Raw genomic sequence first — 18695 nt, forward strand, 5'->3', positions numbered from 1 at the left:
AATGATGGAAAGTAGACAAGAACCATGGTATGCCGACTACGCTAATTTCTTAGCTAGCGGTATAGTCACCAAAGGATGGCCACATCATCAAAGAAAAAAATTCTTTGCTGATGTAAAGCATTACTTTTGGGAAGACCCCTATCTTTTCAAAATGTGTGCCGACCAGCTCATCCGAAGGTGTGTCTATGGTAATGAAGCACGAAGAATTCTCCATCATTGTCATGAAGGTCCATACGGAGGACATCATGGTGCCGCAAGTACCGCACGAAAGGTATTTGATTCAGGATTTTACTGGCCGACCATTTACAAGGATGCACAAAACCTTGTAAAGACATGTGATGCCTGCCAAAGATCAGGTAATATTTCTTCCAAAAACGAAATGCCTCAAAATGGCATTCTCGTCTGTGAAATCTTTGATGTGTGGGGACTCGATTTCATGGGACCTTTCCCACCTTCAAAGGGAAACAAATATATACTTGTGGCAGTCGATTACTTGTCTAAATCGGCAGAGGCCGAGGCTCTTCCAACAAATGATGGAAGAGTAGTGGTAAAATTTCTGAAAAAGTTGTTCTCTCGTTTCGGGACACCAAAGGCTTTGATAAGTGATAGAGGTACCCATTTTTGCAATTATCAACTCGAAAAAATATTAACAAGGTATGGGGTCTATCACCGGGTCTCAACGACATATCATCCTCAAACAAATGGGCAAGCCGAAGTGACTAATCGAGGTTTAAAACGAATACTTGAAAAAACCGTAGGAATAAATAAAAAAGAATGGGCCGACAAATTAGACGACGCTTTATGGGCTTTTCGAACTGCTTATAAAACCACTATAGGCACAACCCCATATAAACTCGTCTATGGAAAAAGTTGTCACTTGCCAGTAGAAATAGCTCACAAAGCCTACTGGGCAATAAAAAACGTAAACTTAGATTTGGAAAATGCCGGTAAAAATCGATTTTGTCAAATAAACAAATTAGACGAACTTAGGAATTATGCATATTCTAACTCCGAAATTTATAAAGAAAGAATGAAAAATTTGCATGATAAATATATTAAATCTAATGAATTTCGGGTTAGAGACCAAGTTCTATTGTTTAATTCACGACTTCGATTATTTCCTGGTAAGTTAAAATCTAGGTGGTCAGGACCTTTTTCCGTCACCCATGTTTTTCCACACGGTGCAGTAGAAATTAAAACTCGAAATGGGACACCATTTAAAGTCAATGGCCAACGGCTGAAACTCTACCGAGGATCCATTGAGGATGAGGAAGAGGAGATCTCACTTCAGACGGTTAACGAATAAACTCGTACCCAACATGTTACAGGTAAGTGTACGTTTAAAAACCGGTAAATCGTCTAACCATTTTTCGGAAATAAGGGGCATGCACACGAGCACATAAAAAAAAAAAAAACTTTGCTCGGCACGGGGCCGTGTCCGCTGGACACGGGGCCGTGTCGAGGCGACTGTCGGGATAAAACCCTCTTTTCCTATCAGTTACACCATTCCACACGCCCCGTTTAGCCGAAAACTCTCTGGTTTGAGGCGATTTTCTGCAGTTTTTCTACGACACCACCGAATCTAACAACGTCAAGGTATGATTCTATCTTCATTAGTAGTTAGATTAGTTACTTGCATGTAGTTAAAACATCAAAAATTGGGGAAAAATCTAGGGTTCTTCATGTTCATCCGGATCGAACTCAAAATTTTTGATGAAATTTGTTAGTAGTAGTTTAGATTAGAGTAGTAGAAAGTAAATAAGCATGTATTGTTGATAGATTTGTCCGATTTCCAAATAAAACCCCAAACCCTTGTTCTTGAACCAAAAAACACGAAATTGAAAGGGTAAACGGTTTGTTTTGGGAAAAATGACACTTAGGGTTTCATTTTCGGGGGAAACCGCTACTATTGGGCTAAAAATTTTCAGGTTTTCGAAACCGGGACGAAAAATGGAATTTTTGGGTTACAGACGCCTGGACACGGGGTCGTGTCCGCTGAACACGGGGCCGTGTCCAGCCCACTGTTTGCAGTTTCACTCTGATTTTCCTTGTTTCGTACTAACTTTTATGTATTCTTTTCAGATGTCGAAATTCACAAGGTTTAACGCAAATGAACTGGACGCTAGGGCACGGTACGAGGTTCTACAAACAAGACCGGAAGAGTACCCAAGGGGGGCGTGTACTGATTTGCTAACCATGGTGAACCAACTTGACCGCTTCAACAACATTGTGAGGGGTCCACTGCATGTCGCATTGACCACCCGACTACGGTCGGTACATCAATGCACGATGGAGTTCTACAGCACCATCATTTTCAACTCGAGGCGCGAACCGTTTGACCATGAGGCGGTCGAATTTCGATGTGGAGGGACCACGTTTAGAACCTCCATGGCACAGTTTGGAGCCATCATTGGGCTATATAGTGAAGAGGAAGCGGGGAATGAAGAGAATACAGGGGGATTACGAGACTTGGATGCAACTGAACGCCAAGCCGCATGGGCTCAAATAGGTGAAGGAATCTACAACCCGAGCAGCACCAAAAGTACCAAACTGAGGGACCCGCTATACCGATACATCCACAGGCTCCTATCGTACTCGCTGAACCAATGCCACAACAGTAGTGGCGTTGTTGGGTTGAAAGATTTGGTTGTCCTTCACTGCATCCACAACCAGAAGCCTCTAGATGTTCCGTACCTCCTACTGCGAAACATGCACCTAAACCGCCTTGCTCATGCTCCTACACCGATCTTCTTCGGAGGATGGGTGTACCGTCTTTTCAAGCACTTCACGAATATCCCAAGGTCCTTCGAAAGGAGTCCATGGTCGGGACGGGTCGATTATCACATTTGCCGATCCATGAACTTGCTTTATGAAGCGGAGGACGGGACGGTGAGCTTTCAGAGAACGCAAGGCTATGCATGGAACCCGCAAGAGGCTCTAGTTCTTCATGCACCACATCCCCATTTTCAGTATCCACCCCAAGGCGATGCGGGCCAATCCTCCTCTCAAGGAGGTGGTTTTCCTAACTTTCAAAGTTTACATGATCTTTTGCAGGAAAACCTCATGTGCACAAGGAACACCTACAATCTCGCCAACAACACACACCACCGGGTTGGAGCTATCGAACGCAACATTAACGATATACAAGATGATATCGGTAGCATCCGGGAGTACATGGCGAGGCACGGGGGTGGAGGTGAGGGTAGTGATGAAGACATGGAGTAGGAGGCTTGGAGGAACAAGGGGCTGGTTGGTGATGAGCCAACAGGTTTAAGTGCCCTTCTATCTATCAAACAATTCATGGCCTGCGTGCCATTTGTCGAACAATTTACTTTCTCTAACTACTTTTTATCTTTGTTTTATTTTTACTTTGTGTTTGGATGATGCTTGACGATGGTAATTTAGGATGGTTTGTGCTTGTTTGGTTGGTATTTAGTGTTTAAACAGGTGCAATGCAAGGGTTAGAGTGCTAAACATTAGCACTTGCAGCCCCATGATGGAGAAACCGGGAGACAAAACCTATTTTTCAGGCTAACAGACTGTCCACACGGGGACGTGTCCAGCCGACACGCCCCCGTGTTCATCTCCCAGATCTGCTGTTTGGCTACTGACCTGCAATTTTTTGCCAGACACGAGGTCGTGTCCAGCCGACACGCCCCCGTGTTCACCTTCTGTAAGTTATCGTTACTGGCAGTTCACCACGGGGCCGTGTCCAATGGGCACGGGGCCGTGTCCAGACTGCCAGTAACATAAACCTTTGCTTTTAAATCCACTTTTACACATTCTAATCAACCAAAAACATTATTTTTGGACACATTGAGGACAATGTGTAATTTAAGTGTGGGGGGGGGGGATGCTAAAAACCTTGAAATTTTGCAAAATCCTAAACACAAGCCTTACACAAAACTCTATTGGAACCGCTAAACACCCCAAATTTTTTCAAAAACTTTTTCATTTTTTTATTTACTTGTCTTAGTTTAAGTTGGGAATAACAAGTTCTAAAAAGGTTATATTTTTACAAGTTTACAATCATGTGCGATGCAAGTGACTTCGCTGTTGGAGCAGTCTTGGGACAAAGAAAAGAAAAACATTTCCACCCAATTTATTATGCTAGTAAAACTCTTAATGATGCGCAAGAAAATTATACAACTACAGAAAAAGAATTACTAGCGGTGGTATTTGCTTTTGATAAATTTCGTTCTTATCTTGTTCTTTCTAAAACAATAGTCTATACAGACCATGCAGCCATCAGGTACCTCTTCAAGAAGCAAGACGCAAAACCCCGTTTGATAAGATGGATTCTACTCCTCCAAGAATTCGACATTGAAATCAAGGACAAAAGAGGAGCAGAAAACACTGCTGCAGATCATCTCTCACGCTTAGAAGACCCAGCTTTGGAGACAACCAGAGACGAGCAAATCAACGAGAAATTTCCCACGGAATCCTTGGAAATGATGGAAAGTAGACAAGAACCATGGTATGCCGACTACGCTAATTTCTTAGCTAGCGGTATAGTCACCAAAGGATGGCCACATCATCAAAGAAAAAAATTCTTTGCTGATGTAAAGCATTACTTTTGGGAAGACCCCTATCTTTTCAAAATGTGTGCCGACCAGCTCATCCGAAGGTGTGTCTATGGTAATGAAGCACGAAGAATTCTCCATCATTGTCATGAAGGTCCATACGGAGGACATCATGGTGCCGCAAGTACCGCACGAAAGGTATTTGATTCAGGATTTTACTGGCCGACCATTTACAAGGATGCACAAAACCTTGTAAAGACATGTGATGCCTGCCAAAGATCAGGTAATATTTCTTCCAAAAACGAAATGCCTCAAAATGGCATTCTCGTCTGTGAAATCTTTGATGTGTGGGGACTCGATTTCATGGGACCTTTCCCACCTTCAAAGGGAAACAAATATATACTTGTGGCAGTCGATTACTTGTCTAAATCGGCAGAGGCCGAGGCTCTTCCAACAAATGATGGAAGAGTAGTGGTAAAATTTCTGAAAAAGCTGTTCTCTCGTTTCGGGACACCAAAGGCTTTGATAAGTGATAGAGGTACCCATTTTTGCAATTATCAACTCGAAAAAATATTAACAAGGTATGGGGTCTATCACCGGGTCTCAACGACATATCATCCTCAAACAAATGGGCAAGCCGAAGTGACTAATCGAGGTTTAAAACGAATACTTGAAAAAACCGTAGGAATAAATAAAAAAGAATGGGCCGACAAATTAGACGACGCTTTATGGGCTTTTCGAACTGCTTATAAAACCACTATAGGCACAACCCCATATAAACTCGTCTATGGAAAAAGTTGTCACTTGCCAGTAGAAATAGCTCACAAAGCCTACTGGGCAATAAAAAACGTAAACTTAGATTTGGAAAATGCCGGTAAAAATCGATTTTGTCAAATAAACAAATTAGACGAACTTAGGAATTATGCATATTCTAACTCCGAAATTTATAAAGAAAGAATGAAAAATTTGCATGATAAATATATTAAATCTAATGAATTTCGGGTTAGAGACCAAGTTCTATTGTTTAATTCACGACTTCGATTATTTCCTGGTAAGTTAAAATCTAGGTGGTCAGGACCTTTTTCCATCACCCATGTTTTTCCACACGGTGCAGTAGAAATTAAAACTCGAAATGGGACACCATTTAAAGTCAATGGCCAACGGCTGAAACTCTACCGAGGATCCATTGAGGATGAGGAAGAGGAGATCTCACTTCAGACGGTTAACGAATAAACTCGTACCCAACATGTTACAGGTAAGTGTACGTTTAAAAACCGGTAAATCGTCTAACCATTTTTCGGAAATAAGGGGCATGCACACGAGCACATAAAAAAAAAAAAACTTTGCTCGGCACGGGGCCGTGTCCGCTGGACACGGGGCCGTGTCGAGGCGACTGTCGGGATAAAACCCTCTTTTCCTATCAGTTACACCATTCCACACGCCCCGTTTAGCCGAAAACTCTCTGGTTTGAGGCGATTTTCTGCAGTTTTTCTACGACACCACCGAATCTAACAACGTCAAGGTATGATTCTATCTTCATTAGTAGTTAGATTAGTTACTTGCATGTAGTTAAAACATCAAAAATTGGGGAAAAATCTAGGGTTCTTCATGTTCATCCGGATCGAACTCAAAATTTTTGATGAAATTTGTTAGTAGTAGTTTAGATTAGAGTAGTAGAAAGTAAATAAGCATGTATTGTTGATAGATTTGTCCGATTTCCAAATAAAATCCCAAACCCTTGTTCTTGAACCAAAAAACACGAAATTGAAAGGGTAAACGGTTTGTTTTGGGAAAAATGACACTTAGGGTTTCATTTTCGGGGGAAACCGCTACTATTGGGCTAAAAATTTTCAGGTTTTCGAAACCGGGACGAAAAATGGAATTTTTGGGTTACAGACGCCTGGACACGGGGTCGTGTCCGCTGAACACGGGGCCGTGTCCAGCCCACTGTTTGCAGTTTCACTCTGATTTTCCTTGTTTCGTACTAACTTTTATGTATTCTTTTCAGATGTCGAAATTCACAAGGTTTAACGCAAATGAACTGGACGCTAGGGCACGGTACGAGGTTCTACAAACAAGACCGGAAGAGTACCCAAGGGGGGCGTGTACTGATTTGCTAACCATGGTGAACCAACTTGACCGCTTCAACAACATTGTGAGGGGTCCACTGCATGTCGCATTGACCACCCGACTACGGTCGGTACATCAATGCACGATGGAGTTCTACAGCACCATCATTTTCAACTCGAGGCGCGAACCGTTTGACCATGAGGCGGTCGAATTTCGATGTGGAGGGACCACGTTTAGAACCTCCATGGCACAGTTTGGAGCCATCATTGGGCTATATAGTGAAGAGGAAGCGGGGAATGAAGAGAATACAGGGGGATTACGAGACTTGGATGCAACTGAACGCCAAGCCGCATGGGCTCAAATAGGTGAAGGAATCTACAACCCGAGCAGCACCAAAAGTACCAAACTGAGGGACCCGCTATACCGATACATCCACAGGCTCCTATCGTACTCGCTGAACCAATGCCACAACAGTAGTGGCGTTGTTGGGTTGAAAGATTTGGTTGTCCTTCACTGCATCCACAACCAGAAGCCTCTAGATGTTCCGTACCTCCTACTGCGAAACATGCACCTAAACCGCCTTGCTCATGCTCCTACACCGATCTTCTTCGGAGGATGGGTGTACCGTCTTTTCAAGCACTTCACGAATATCCCAAGGTCCTTCGAAAGGAGTCCATGGTCGGGACGGGTCGATTATCACATTTGCCGATCCATGAACTTGCTTTATGAAGCGGAGGACGGGACGGTGAGCTTTCAGAGAACGCAAGGCTATGCATGGAACCCGCAAGAGGCTCTAGTTCTTCATGCACCACATCCCCATTTTCAGTATCCACCCCAAGGCGATGCGGGCCAATCCTCCTCTCAAGGAGGTGGTTTTCCTAACTTTCAAAGTTTACATGATCTTTTGCAGGAAAACCTCATGTGCACAAGGAACACCTACAATCTCGCCAACAACACACACCACCGGGTTGGAGCTATCGAACGCAACATTAACGATATACAAGATGATATCGGTAGCATCCGGGAGTACATGGCGAGGCACGGGGGTGGAGGTGAGGGTAGTGATGAAGACATGGAGTAGGAGGCTTGGAGGAACAAGGGGCTGGTTGGTGATGAGCCAACAGGTTTAAGTGCCCTTCTATCTATCAAACAATTCATGGCCTGCGTGCCATTTGTCGAACAATTTACTTTCTCTAACTACTTTTTATCTTTGTTTTATTTTTACTTTGTGTTTGGATGATGCTTGACGATGGTAATTTAGGATGGTTTGTGCTTGTTTGGTTGGTATTTAGTGTTTAAACAGGTGCAATGCAAGGGTTAGAGTGCTAAACATTAGCACTTGCAGCCCCATGATGGAGAAACCGGGAGACAAAACCTATTTTTCAGGCTAACAGACTGTCCACACGGGGACGTGTCCAGCCGACACGCCCCCGTGTTCATCTCCCAGATCTGCTGTTTGGCTACTGACCTGCAATTTTTTGCCAGACACGAGGTCGTGTCCAGCCGACACGCCCCCGTGTTCACCTTCTGTAAGTTATCGTTACTGGCAGTTCACCACGGGGCCGTGTCCAATGGGCACGGGGCCGTGTCCAGACTGCCAGTAACATAAACCTTTGCTTTTAAATCCACTTTTACACATTCTAATCAACCAAAAACATTATTTTTGGACACATTGAGGACAATGTGTAATTTAAGTGTGGGGGGGGGGATGCTAAAAACCTTGAAATTTTGCAAAATCCTAAACACAAGCCTTACACAAAACTCTATTGGAACCGCTAAACACCCCAAATTTTTTCAAAAACTTTTTCATTTTTTTATTTACTTGTCTTAGTTTAAGTTGGGAATAACAAGTTCTAAAAAGGTTATATTTTTACAAGTTTACAACCGATAGCGTCGTGATAAAAAAAAAGAACCAACATAAGAAAATTATGAAACGGTATAACAAGTCTAGTTAAAAATTCGATTATATATGCTTGGTCACATTAAAAACCCATTCCCACAAAAGTGAGTTTTGAGCCTTTATTGAGCATAAAAATACACATATTTAGATTAAATGCTCATTTTTCGTTTCTTGTGTGAATAGCCGCTCGGTCCTTATAAATCTAGAACTTGCCACGACGATACATTCCCGGTCCTTACCAACTTAAACCCAAGTAAGTAAATGATGGAGGCATTAGGACTAACCATTTTTTTCAAAACCATTATTTTTCATTTTTTTTACCTACCCAAAATCCCCCTAGATAGCCCCTTTGAGCCTAAACCTTTCATTTCATTACCCCAAAACCCTTTTTACCCACCAAAAACCTTTTTATTTTTTTCACCCTTTATTTTAGTAACAAGCTCGCTTTTTCGTAAACTCACCTTTTTATGTGACGATTAAAAAAAAATGATGATGAAGTCAAAAACAAACAAAAGCTATAAAAGCTTGTTTGGAGAAATACTTCAAAATAAAAAGTCACTAAAAACAAGGCACTTCACGAAAACCGACGCTTGTTACGATTTTCGCCCTTTTTACTAACCACTAACCAACCACCCACCTTTAACCCAAGCCTAACCCTTCACCCCAAAAGTCCTCTTGATATTTACAAAGGTAAAAAGTTAAAAAGGAGGAGGATTGATTGCTTGGCAAGCCTATGGAAGGCGTAAGTTCCGTGCCGCTCTCGAGTGATTCACTAAAATATGCACCTTCGGCCGAGTGTTGAGTGATCTCCCGTGAGGTATGTGAACTTGTATATAAATGGAATTTTAGTAAGGCATGCTATGCCCAAATAAGTAATTTATCTTATGAAACGTTCAAAATAAATCATAACGAATAGGATTGTAAATAAATAAAAATAAAACCTATAAAAACCTTGGATTCCCGACACTCTAGGACAAGCTAAAAAACTTCTCTTCTACCTATTCCATTTGGGAGTGTAAGCCACATTTAAAGAGTTTTGCTTGAGGACAAGCAAAAGTTCAAGTGTGGGGGTATTTGATGTGTGTAAAATACAACATATAAATCACATCAATTAAGGCATAAAACTAACCCTTTTTAAGTACTAATGTTGGAAAAAGAGTGTTTTTGTCTTCCTTTTGTATTTTCAGGATGAAATGAGCTCAAAATCACAAAAGAAGCAAAAAGACAACTAATTCTACCATAAATACAAGAAAAGGAACAAAAGTGGACTGCCCGGACCCTCAACGGCACCTCCCAAGGCAAAGGAGAAGAAACAGAGTCTGAACACGCCCCGTGTCCAGCGAACACGGGGGCGTGCCCAGGAAGCAGCAGAAAAGACAAACCAGTAGAAGCTTCCATTGCCCACCACGGGGCCGTGTCCAGCGAGCACGGGGGCGTGGTGAAAGTACAGCAGGCGCATTAATTGTAATTCGCAATTACAATTAATGAAGTGAGAGAATGTCAGACGGGCACGGGGCCGTGTCCAGCGGACACGGGGCCGTGTCCAGCCTTCTGTTCAGCCTATAAATAGAGGAGCTTGGCTTCATTCTCTCTCATCCCTTGGCACACCACCTCTCTCACACTTCATCCACCACCCACCACCCACCACCCACCACCACCATAACACCATCATCCACCACCATCATCCATTGTCCATCGTAGAGTGTGTGAGTCGTCTCGGGATCCAAGATTGATCGTAAGAGTTCTTGACAATCAAGGCCATGTTTGCCTAAGTCTCTTACATCACTTGGTGAAGACAAGTGTTTAGTATAATACTTTTTATTTTTAATCTTTTGCACTTTTTATTTGGTTTTGTATTAATGACTTTAATAACTAGTTACTTATGTTGAAGGTGATCTTTCCTTATCGTTTGTCCTTGGTGTCTTGGCATTATTTTACTGTCTATATAAAATAAAAGATTTTCACCATTCATATCTCCACGGTCTATATGGAGGTATGTTGGCTACCTGGTCGGGGGTTAAGGGAACGGTTTGGTAAGGGTCGTGCCCTTGTTCAGCGTTTAGAGGTCCTGCTTGGGACCTGGGTCAAATTTAGTAGGATCTCCTTCAATGCCCATAGGTATTGGATGGCGGGGATCCAAACTCTTTGACCCCCTCATAAGTTAACTACTATTAATACTATAACCCGGCTATTTAGGACTGTATCCCTGCTGACTCAGACTACTTAGCCGAGGGTAACGTCACCGCCAAAAGCGGGGCCTACCACAATTTGCATTAATAACTTAATTCATTATCTTTCAATAATCCGACCCTTTAGGATTGTATCCTTGCTGACTCAAACTACTGGGTTGAGGGTAACGTCGCCTTCAAAAGAGGGGCCTACTACAACAACTAAGATAATCTCTTAAACAAGTGCAAAAGTGCGAAAATAATCAAAGGTTATACTAATACACGTGTCGGATCCAAGTGATTCATCTTGTCTATCTGTTTTTATTTTATTTTTATTTTCAGCATTTAGTTAGTTTTTATTTTTCTTAGTTTAAAACATTTTTCTCACTTTTTGATTTGATTAGACGTTGAGGATAAACCGGTATTAAAAGCTCTTGTGTCCTTGGACGACCTCGGTATCTTACCAACACTATACTACGTCCACGATGGGTGCACTTGCCCATATGTGTGTTTAGTGTTAGTGAATATCGTGTTTTATAAATTTAAAACTTGGCTAAAAGTGTAAAAAAAGGGCTTAAATATACATCAAAATTATATTACACTACACGCACATCAAGGGCACTGTATCATGCACCATGGAAACATCTAAATCCACTCCTTGATGGTTTGACATATATAAGATAAGGTGGATGATAATCCAAAATGCGGGACAGACTGATTAGTGACATATATAAGAAGTTCCAAACTGTGAAATCCAACTTCTTATTGTTGTTGTTGCACCTTCGTGCACCACCACATCCGCTATTGTTTGGTGAAGAAATGAATCGTGAAAGCAGTTGATAACTCGATGTCCGCTCTTTCACAAATTTGACAACCGATCATATTATTTTGATGTGGCTGTGTCAAATTTATGGAGATCATTGATAGGTACTACTTATACATTTTGTTGAGCTAATTTGGCTTCATACACTAGCAATGTGGATTCCAAACATTCTACTATTCTCGAAGTTTAAAACAAACATTATACACTAGATTCAAGCCTTGTAAAATTTGTATACCCAGATGTGAATCTGATTTAGGACAACCAACAACACCTTGCAAAGAATCGGCCAATTGTTTTGCAATATCACCATAAGCATTAACTGATGAGTGTTTTGTTTCGACAACTGAAATTGTGTCCTCAATTGCATTTACTTTGCAAATAACTGTTGGAAGAATGATGCTTTAATTGCAGTCCGTAATTTAGAAGCTAACGCTTACCTATTGCATTATGCATAGTGGAAGGTGATAAGGTTGCACTGAGACACGACGACACATGGCCATCTGCTTTCTCCCAAGCAATACGATATGATGAATTTAAGGCACTAGGAGATGTTTCTTTTTTCAAGAACTGTAAGAGTCCATCGTTTTCTCTAGATCTGATGTTTCCATACCAAGTAATTGTCGCCATCTTGATAGAAATCGGTTTCTTAGATTTGCATGATACAAGGTGGATGTAACTAACTAACTAACTAACTAATCCAGCTGTAACTAATAACTAACTATGAGTATAACTGTCTAGCACTAGTTAGAGTTGTATCGTTAGTTACTCTCATCTGTATCCATACACATCGACTACCTATTTGGTGACTGGTGTTTGTTTTAGATCTTTACATGTAAATTGCAATAAAGCATTTAGAGGCAAATAAACATCTCAAATTTTACCACAGTAACATCATACCTGAGTTCAAAACTAGGGTTTAACAATTGAGAAAAGAGTTCCACTGCTTCAGAAACATGTTTAAAACGAAGAAGAGATTAAATTCGTTTTTGATCACTCTAGCATCACGTTGAGAAAGGGCACCAAACGGATGTTCGCCACCAGTCATGCAGAAGAAAAGGACACAACCTAATAAACTAAACTCATCCATGGCCAGCGTTTGGCGTCCATAAAGAATTTGTTCAGGCGCTCGCCATCCTGAACTTCCTAAACCTAATGTACAAACCCGACGCAAAAGTGTAAATCGTTAGATTAAAGTCATCAATAGCTAAGTGAAAGGAAAAATCTTTAAAAAAAAAGAGGTTTAAAATCGAATACAATATCTAAAAGAATATGATAGCTTGCCCCGTATGATGTAGTTACACATGAACAGATTAACAAGACAGAGCAACATACATCGAAAAATCTGTTGGTAATCAGTTTGTGATATGAATTAAGCCAAGTTGTACTTGTTGAGCCGATATTTCAACCAAACACACCCACTAAAATTTAACCAAGAGAGAATCTAGTTCATAAGAGGACTTTGACTCCGATGTTGTTCGTTAACAATCTCAATTTAACAACTAGATTGAAAGAAAAACTTACACTCTACAACTTCATCGAGTATATTATGTTTGGAACGTTGTATTTAGATCCGAACAACAGAAAAAGTAGTCTGAATAGGATTATCTTTTTGATGGTCGCCACTCGATCCAAACAACAGCAAGAAAAGAAATAAATGGCAAAAACAAATGCGTGAATGTTCGATTAAATCTTCTAGCATATCATATAGTAATTTTGCGAAAAGGCAACATGAGAATTAAGAGCTTCGGAAACTTTATTGCGGCCCAAAGCTAAGAAAGAATTCGGGCCTCTTTGTCAACAAAGAATTTGGTCTATGCCTTCGATTTCTATTTGACATGGAAATTATTAGTAAAGAGCTAATCAACGTATATGAGACACATACTTAGTGTAATTTAAATCACCATTAACCCTTAAAAACTCGCCCATTACGATCCGTATTGAAATGAAACCAAACTATTGATAATTCAACGACTTCCTTTGAAATAAGCAAGAGACTTTATACATATTAAAAATAACATAATAACATACAAAACCTCTCTCAGTATCCAATTGATAATCTTCGGTCTACATTGTTATTTATGTTGCCTACCTTCATGTTCCGTCACCAATGAAAATTTTCCGGCTTTAACTGCCGGGAACTCGCTGTACTTTTTGCATTTACTGATCACTACAATCTGTCTACACGATGGACAAGACGAGTGAGAGCCAAGCCACTTATCAATACATCTGATGTGAAACCCGTGTCCACACTGTGGGAGCACTCGTATCTCATCTCCATCTGCATACTCCACTAAACAAATCACACATTCACCCGCGGAAACCTTTTGCTCGTTCTCTTCTTTAGCTGAGTCAAATGAGAACTTCGGGAGCGCCTCTATGAACTTCTTCTCAATGCCTTTATTAGCTAAAGATGGTTGGTCAGGTGTCCGATTGGCCATCGATCTTCGTTGAAGCCAAGTGCAGTAGGCTACGGCTATTAAACCTACAACACATACCAGAGCACATAGTAATGCAGCAAGGATAAGGGTGAAATCAGATGCCACGGAGTCTTTCTCAGCAGATTCCGCCACTGTCGTTGATGATGAATCGACGACTGAGGATAGGAATCTGTATGGACGTGTCATAGCACATACACTGCTCTTACTAGGATGTGTTATAGAAGTTAGAAGAGATGGTTATGGTTATGAATGAGCTGATAGAAGAAAGGGGCAATGTAAGGTATATATAGGTGTAGGATGGTCACTTTTGTAAAGAAAAAATAATAATAATTGAGAGGAGAAAAAAACACGTGTAACACGAGTCAACAAAGTCACACTCCAAGTCAGAGAGGTCAAGAAAATGATCGAAGAGTCAATAAAGTAATTCAATCCAAGTCACACTTTATAAAATATCAAAACCATAATTGAGCATACTAGAAAAGATGGTCATAAGTCGAATAAATTTGAAATAAAGCATTAAAACCACTAAGAAATGAAAATGATATTACTTATTCAAGCCATGTCAAAATTAAAGGATTAAATTTTGAGTTGAAGTGAATTTAGCTTGTAGCCCATATAAAAGATTTTATTTATAAAACAGATTCATCTTTGTTGATTTTAGGTCAATAAAACACAATTTTGAATTCATTGCACATGTGTACTATTACTAACTAGCATACTTTATCATACTATGTCAAGTTTAAAACATAACATAAAACTTTAAAAACTTTACTGAATATGCACACCGTTCTAAAATAGCAACGTAAAGAAAGGTCTAGAATCTCATATGTCGATATAGGTATGTATATATTGCTATTATAGAAAGGACCTCATTAACCCCAATATACTCAAGTCAAACCAGGACGAGGTTCACAAAAGAATGTTCAACTATTTAAGTGAATACTCTAGCCAATCTGGGATTACTCCTAGTATTTGCATATTGTTACCAATTGCAGATACATCTAGTGCTCGCCAACACTACACCCTTTGTGAGTATTCCAGGTAGTCTCATGTAAGTGTGGTTACTATTTGGGGTATAGTATATTATAAATACTATGAGCGAGTACTAATTTGTGCATATTGTTCTACGAAGATGGCTATATGCGTATACAATGGCGAAAAGTACCGACATTATGTGTTGGTTTTGGTCTTATAGTTTTTGACTTGGTATAATTTTGATGTTTTGTTTTTTTGGGTTGAGTTCTGTGATATTGATAAATGATCAGTGGGCTAAAGGGCAATGGATAGAGGTGTTATCAGTGGATAAATGTACAACAGGGGTTAGTAATAACAGTGGATTAGTAGCAACAGTGGATCAGTAGCAGAGGGTATTAGTAACAGAGGTTAGCAGCAGGGGTTGTTAGTAGTGGGTGGTTACAACAGGGGTTGTTAGTTAGTTGAACGGTTGTTACAAAGATTGTTAGCTGTCAGTTGTAGGGTTGTTGGGGTGGGGTTATAAATAGTAACAGTTGTAATAGTATAGGGTATCTTGTGAAATAATAATCAGTTTCCCTCCTAAATTCTCTGTTAACCTCATTAACGTACTTTCGGAGCTTATTCAATCATTGAGCTCCCTGAGCGTTAATAGAACTTGACCATTGTTAATCAATCTCAAGTTCATTCAATTTCAATCCTTAACATTGGTATCAGAGCTGTCTATCCTTGGACACTCTTGATTCAATTCAAACACGAATCCTAATTCAGCCAATTGGGGAAAATTTGCAGCGTTCAATTTCAAATTCTGAATTCAATCATTGTTTAGGTTGAATTCCTTCATTTGACTTCCGTTCAATTCAATTTCCATTGATTTTTGTTCAGATCAATTTCCTAAATCAAAATGACGAAGAGACATGGTCATAATGATGCTGATGATGCTGAAAGCAGTCAGCAGATGAATAACAGAATCGATGAAAACACGAAAGCATTGGAAGAAATGAGAAATATGGTGACAGGATTATCTTTACAGTTGACTCAAATGGTCAACAATCAAGGCAATGGAAGAAACCATCAAAGATAAGAGTTGCAGAATGATGGGGAAGGGTTCAATTTTGCAGCAAGATTGACCAAGATTGAATTTCCTCGGTTTAAATGTGATGATCTAACTTCATGGTTGTTTAAGGTGGAACAATTCTTTCAGTTGGATAGAGTGTCGGATGAAACAAAGGTCAGATTGGCAGCCATTCATTTTGAGGAAAAAGCATTACAATGGTATCAATCTTTTACTGGTCAAAGAATTGAAGGTGAAGTTTTGACTTCGGTGGAATTGGTAGAAGCTTTGAAGGTCAGATTTGGGAAGTTGTTTGATGATCCTATGACTGATCTTAAGAACTTGAAACAAACCACTTCTGTTCAAGAGTATCATGACAAGTTTGATGCCATTATCAGCAGACTTCAACTGCCAATAGAGTATGCTCTGAGTTGTTTCATGGCGGGGTTAGAAGAGGAAATACAATTGTAGGTAAGAATGTTCAACCCTAAGAATATTCAAGAAGCCTTCTGTTTGGCTAAACTGCAAGAAGCCACTATCAAGGCTAAGAGGGGAAGGGTTGGGTTCAAGCCACCTATTCTACCTAATCCAAGTAACAATAAGCAACCAGTTTCCTTTAGTAAGTCAGTGGGTCTTGACTCAAAAAGGAATGTGATTAGGAAGACCTTGACCAAAAGTGAAATGGATGAAAGAAGGTCTAAGGGCTTGTGTTTCAACTGTGATGAGAAGTATTCACAAGAACATATATGCAAGGGTAACAGGAAACCTCAGCTGTATCACATAGAGGTTGAATGGGTAGAAGAAGAGGTTGAAGGGGGAGAGGATGAAGTGGTAATGGAGTGTGCTCAAATATCAGTTAATGCAGTGGAAGGAAATGACAGGTATAAGTCCATTAGGGTTACGGGTCATTATGGAAAACATGAATTACAATTGTTAATGGATACTGGAAGTTCACATAATTTTCTGGATATTGCATTAGCCAAACAATTGGGGTGTAGGATGGTTAAGGGCCCAGCTATGTTAGTAAAAGTGGCAAATGGTCATGAAGAAATTTGTGATCAAATGGTGAAAGGATTTTCTTGGATCATGCAAGGAATTCAATTCACAGCGGATGTGTATGTAATGCCCTTGGGGGGTTGTGATTTGGTTTTGGGGGTTCAATGGTTTACAACCTTAGGAAGCATCAAGATGAATTATAAAGTACAATGGTCAGAAAGTAGTTTTGAGGGGGCAATATGGGAAGAAATTTTCTCAAATTACTAAGGGTAGCTTGAAGAAAATGGAGTTACAGAGAGCTGAATTGTCTATGGTGCAGGTATGTGCCATTGAAGGGTATAGTACAAATACTTCAGTGGTACTGCAGAAAACTCAGCAATCCAAGGAACAACAACAGCAGTTACAGAAGCTGTTAGAGGATTTCAAGGATGTCTTCCAAGACTTAAAGTCTTTAGCACCATCTAGGGGCCAGTATGATCAGAGAATTCCATTGCAACAAGGAACTGATGGGGTGAATTTAAGGCCTTATAGATATCCTGTGGTGCAAAAGGATGTGATAGAAAAAATGACTAGTGATTTGTTAGAACAAGGGGTAATTCGGTCCAGTACCAGTTCTTTTGCTTCACCAGTGGTTCTAGTCAAGAAAAAAGATGGTACATGGAGGATGTGTATAGATTATAGGAAACTGAATCAGGCTACAATTCCTGACAGGTTTCCTATTCCATTGGTGGAAGATTTGATGGATGAATTATATGGTACAAAATTTTTCTCTAAATTGGATCTCAAGTCTGGGTACCATCAGATCAGAATGGATGATGCAGACATCCATAAAACAACATTTAAAACTCATAATGGTCATTTTGAGTTTTTGGTCATGCCTTTTGGGCTGACTAATGCACCATCTACCTTTCAAGGTTTAATGAACCAGGTTTTTAAATAGTACCTGAGGAAGTATGTACTGGTTTTCTTTGATGATATATTGGTGTATAGTCCTTGTTGGGATACTCATTTATCTCATTTAAAAGATGTTCTATTGGTGTTAAGGCAACCTCAGTTGGTAGCCAAAAGAAGCAAGTGTGAATTTGGAGCCACTAAGCTGGAGTATTTGGGTCATATAATATCTCAACAAGGAGTGGCAACTGATCCAGCAAAAGTATCTGCAATACAACAATGGCCTGTACCCACCAACATCAAGGAATTGAGGGGATTTTTGGGACTCACTGGTTATTATAGAAGATTTGTGAAAGGGTATGGTAGCATCACCAAACCCTTAACTCAATTGCTTAAAAAAGACTCCTTTCAATGGTCTTCGGATGCTCAACATGCTTTTGAACATTTGAAGGAGAGTATGAGTCAACCTCCTGTATTGGCATTACCAGATTTTAAAGAAACATTTGTGGTGGAAACAGATGCATCAGGGTTCGGAATAGGTGATGTTCTAATGCAAAAGGGTCATTCTATCGCTTATATCAGTAAGGCCTTGTCTCCAAGACATATGCCTTTGTCCACTTACGAGAGAGAATTGTTGGCCATCATATATGCTGTTCAAAAATGGCAACCATATTTGGCTCATGCTCATTTTGTGATCAAGACAGACCAACATAGTCTGAAATATTTGTTGGATAGTAAGATTTCCACACCTTTCCAGCAGAGATGGTTATCTAAATTGATGGGATTCAACTTTGAGATTATGTACAAGAAAGGTGTAGACAATAAAGTGGCTGATGCATTATCGAGGGTGACTCATGGGG

The 18695-nt window shown here is 40.2% G+C and overlaps 1 protein-coding gene across 1 annotated transcript; it reads right to left on the reverse strand.

Moving 5' to 3' along the window:
- Positions 1-13556: 13556 nt before the first annotated feature.
- On the reverse strand, positions 13557-14160 carry LOC110891675 (RING-H2 finger protein ATL80). Its single transcript, XM_022139312.2, has one exon. It carries the CDS (start codon positions 14106-14108, stop codon positions 13557-13559), a length of 552 nt encoding a protein of 183 aa, XP_021995004.1. The 5' UTR covers positions 14109-14160.
- Positions 14161-18695: the final 4535 nt, after the last annotated feature.

The sequence above is a fragment of the Helianthus annuus genome, chromosome 15 (genome assembly GCF_002127325.2).
Source record: "Helianthus annuus cultivar XRQ/B chromosome 15, HanXRQr2.0-SUNRISE, whole genome shotgun sequence".
NCBI lineage: Eukaryota > Viridiplantae > Streptophyta > Magnoliopsida > Asterales > Asteraceae > Helianthus > Helianthus annuus.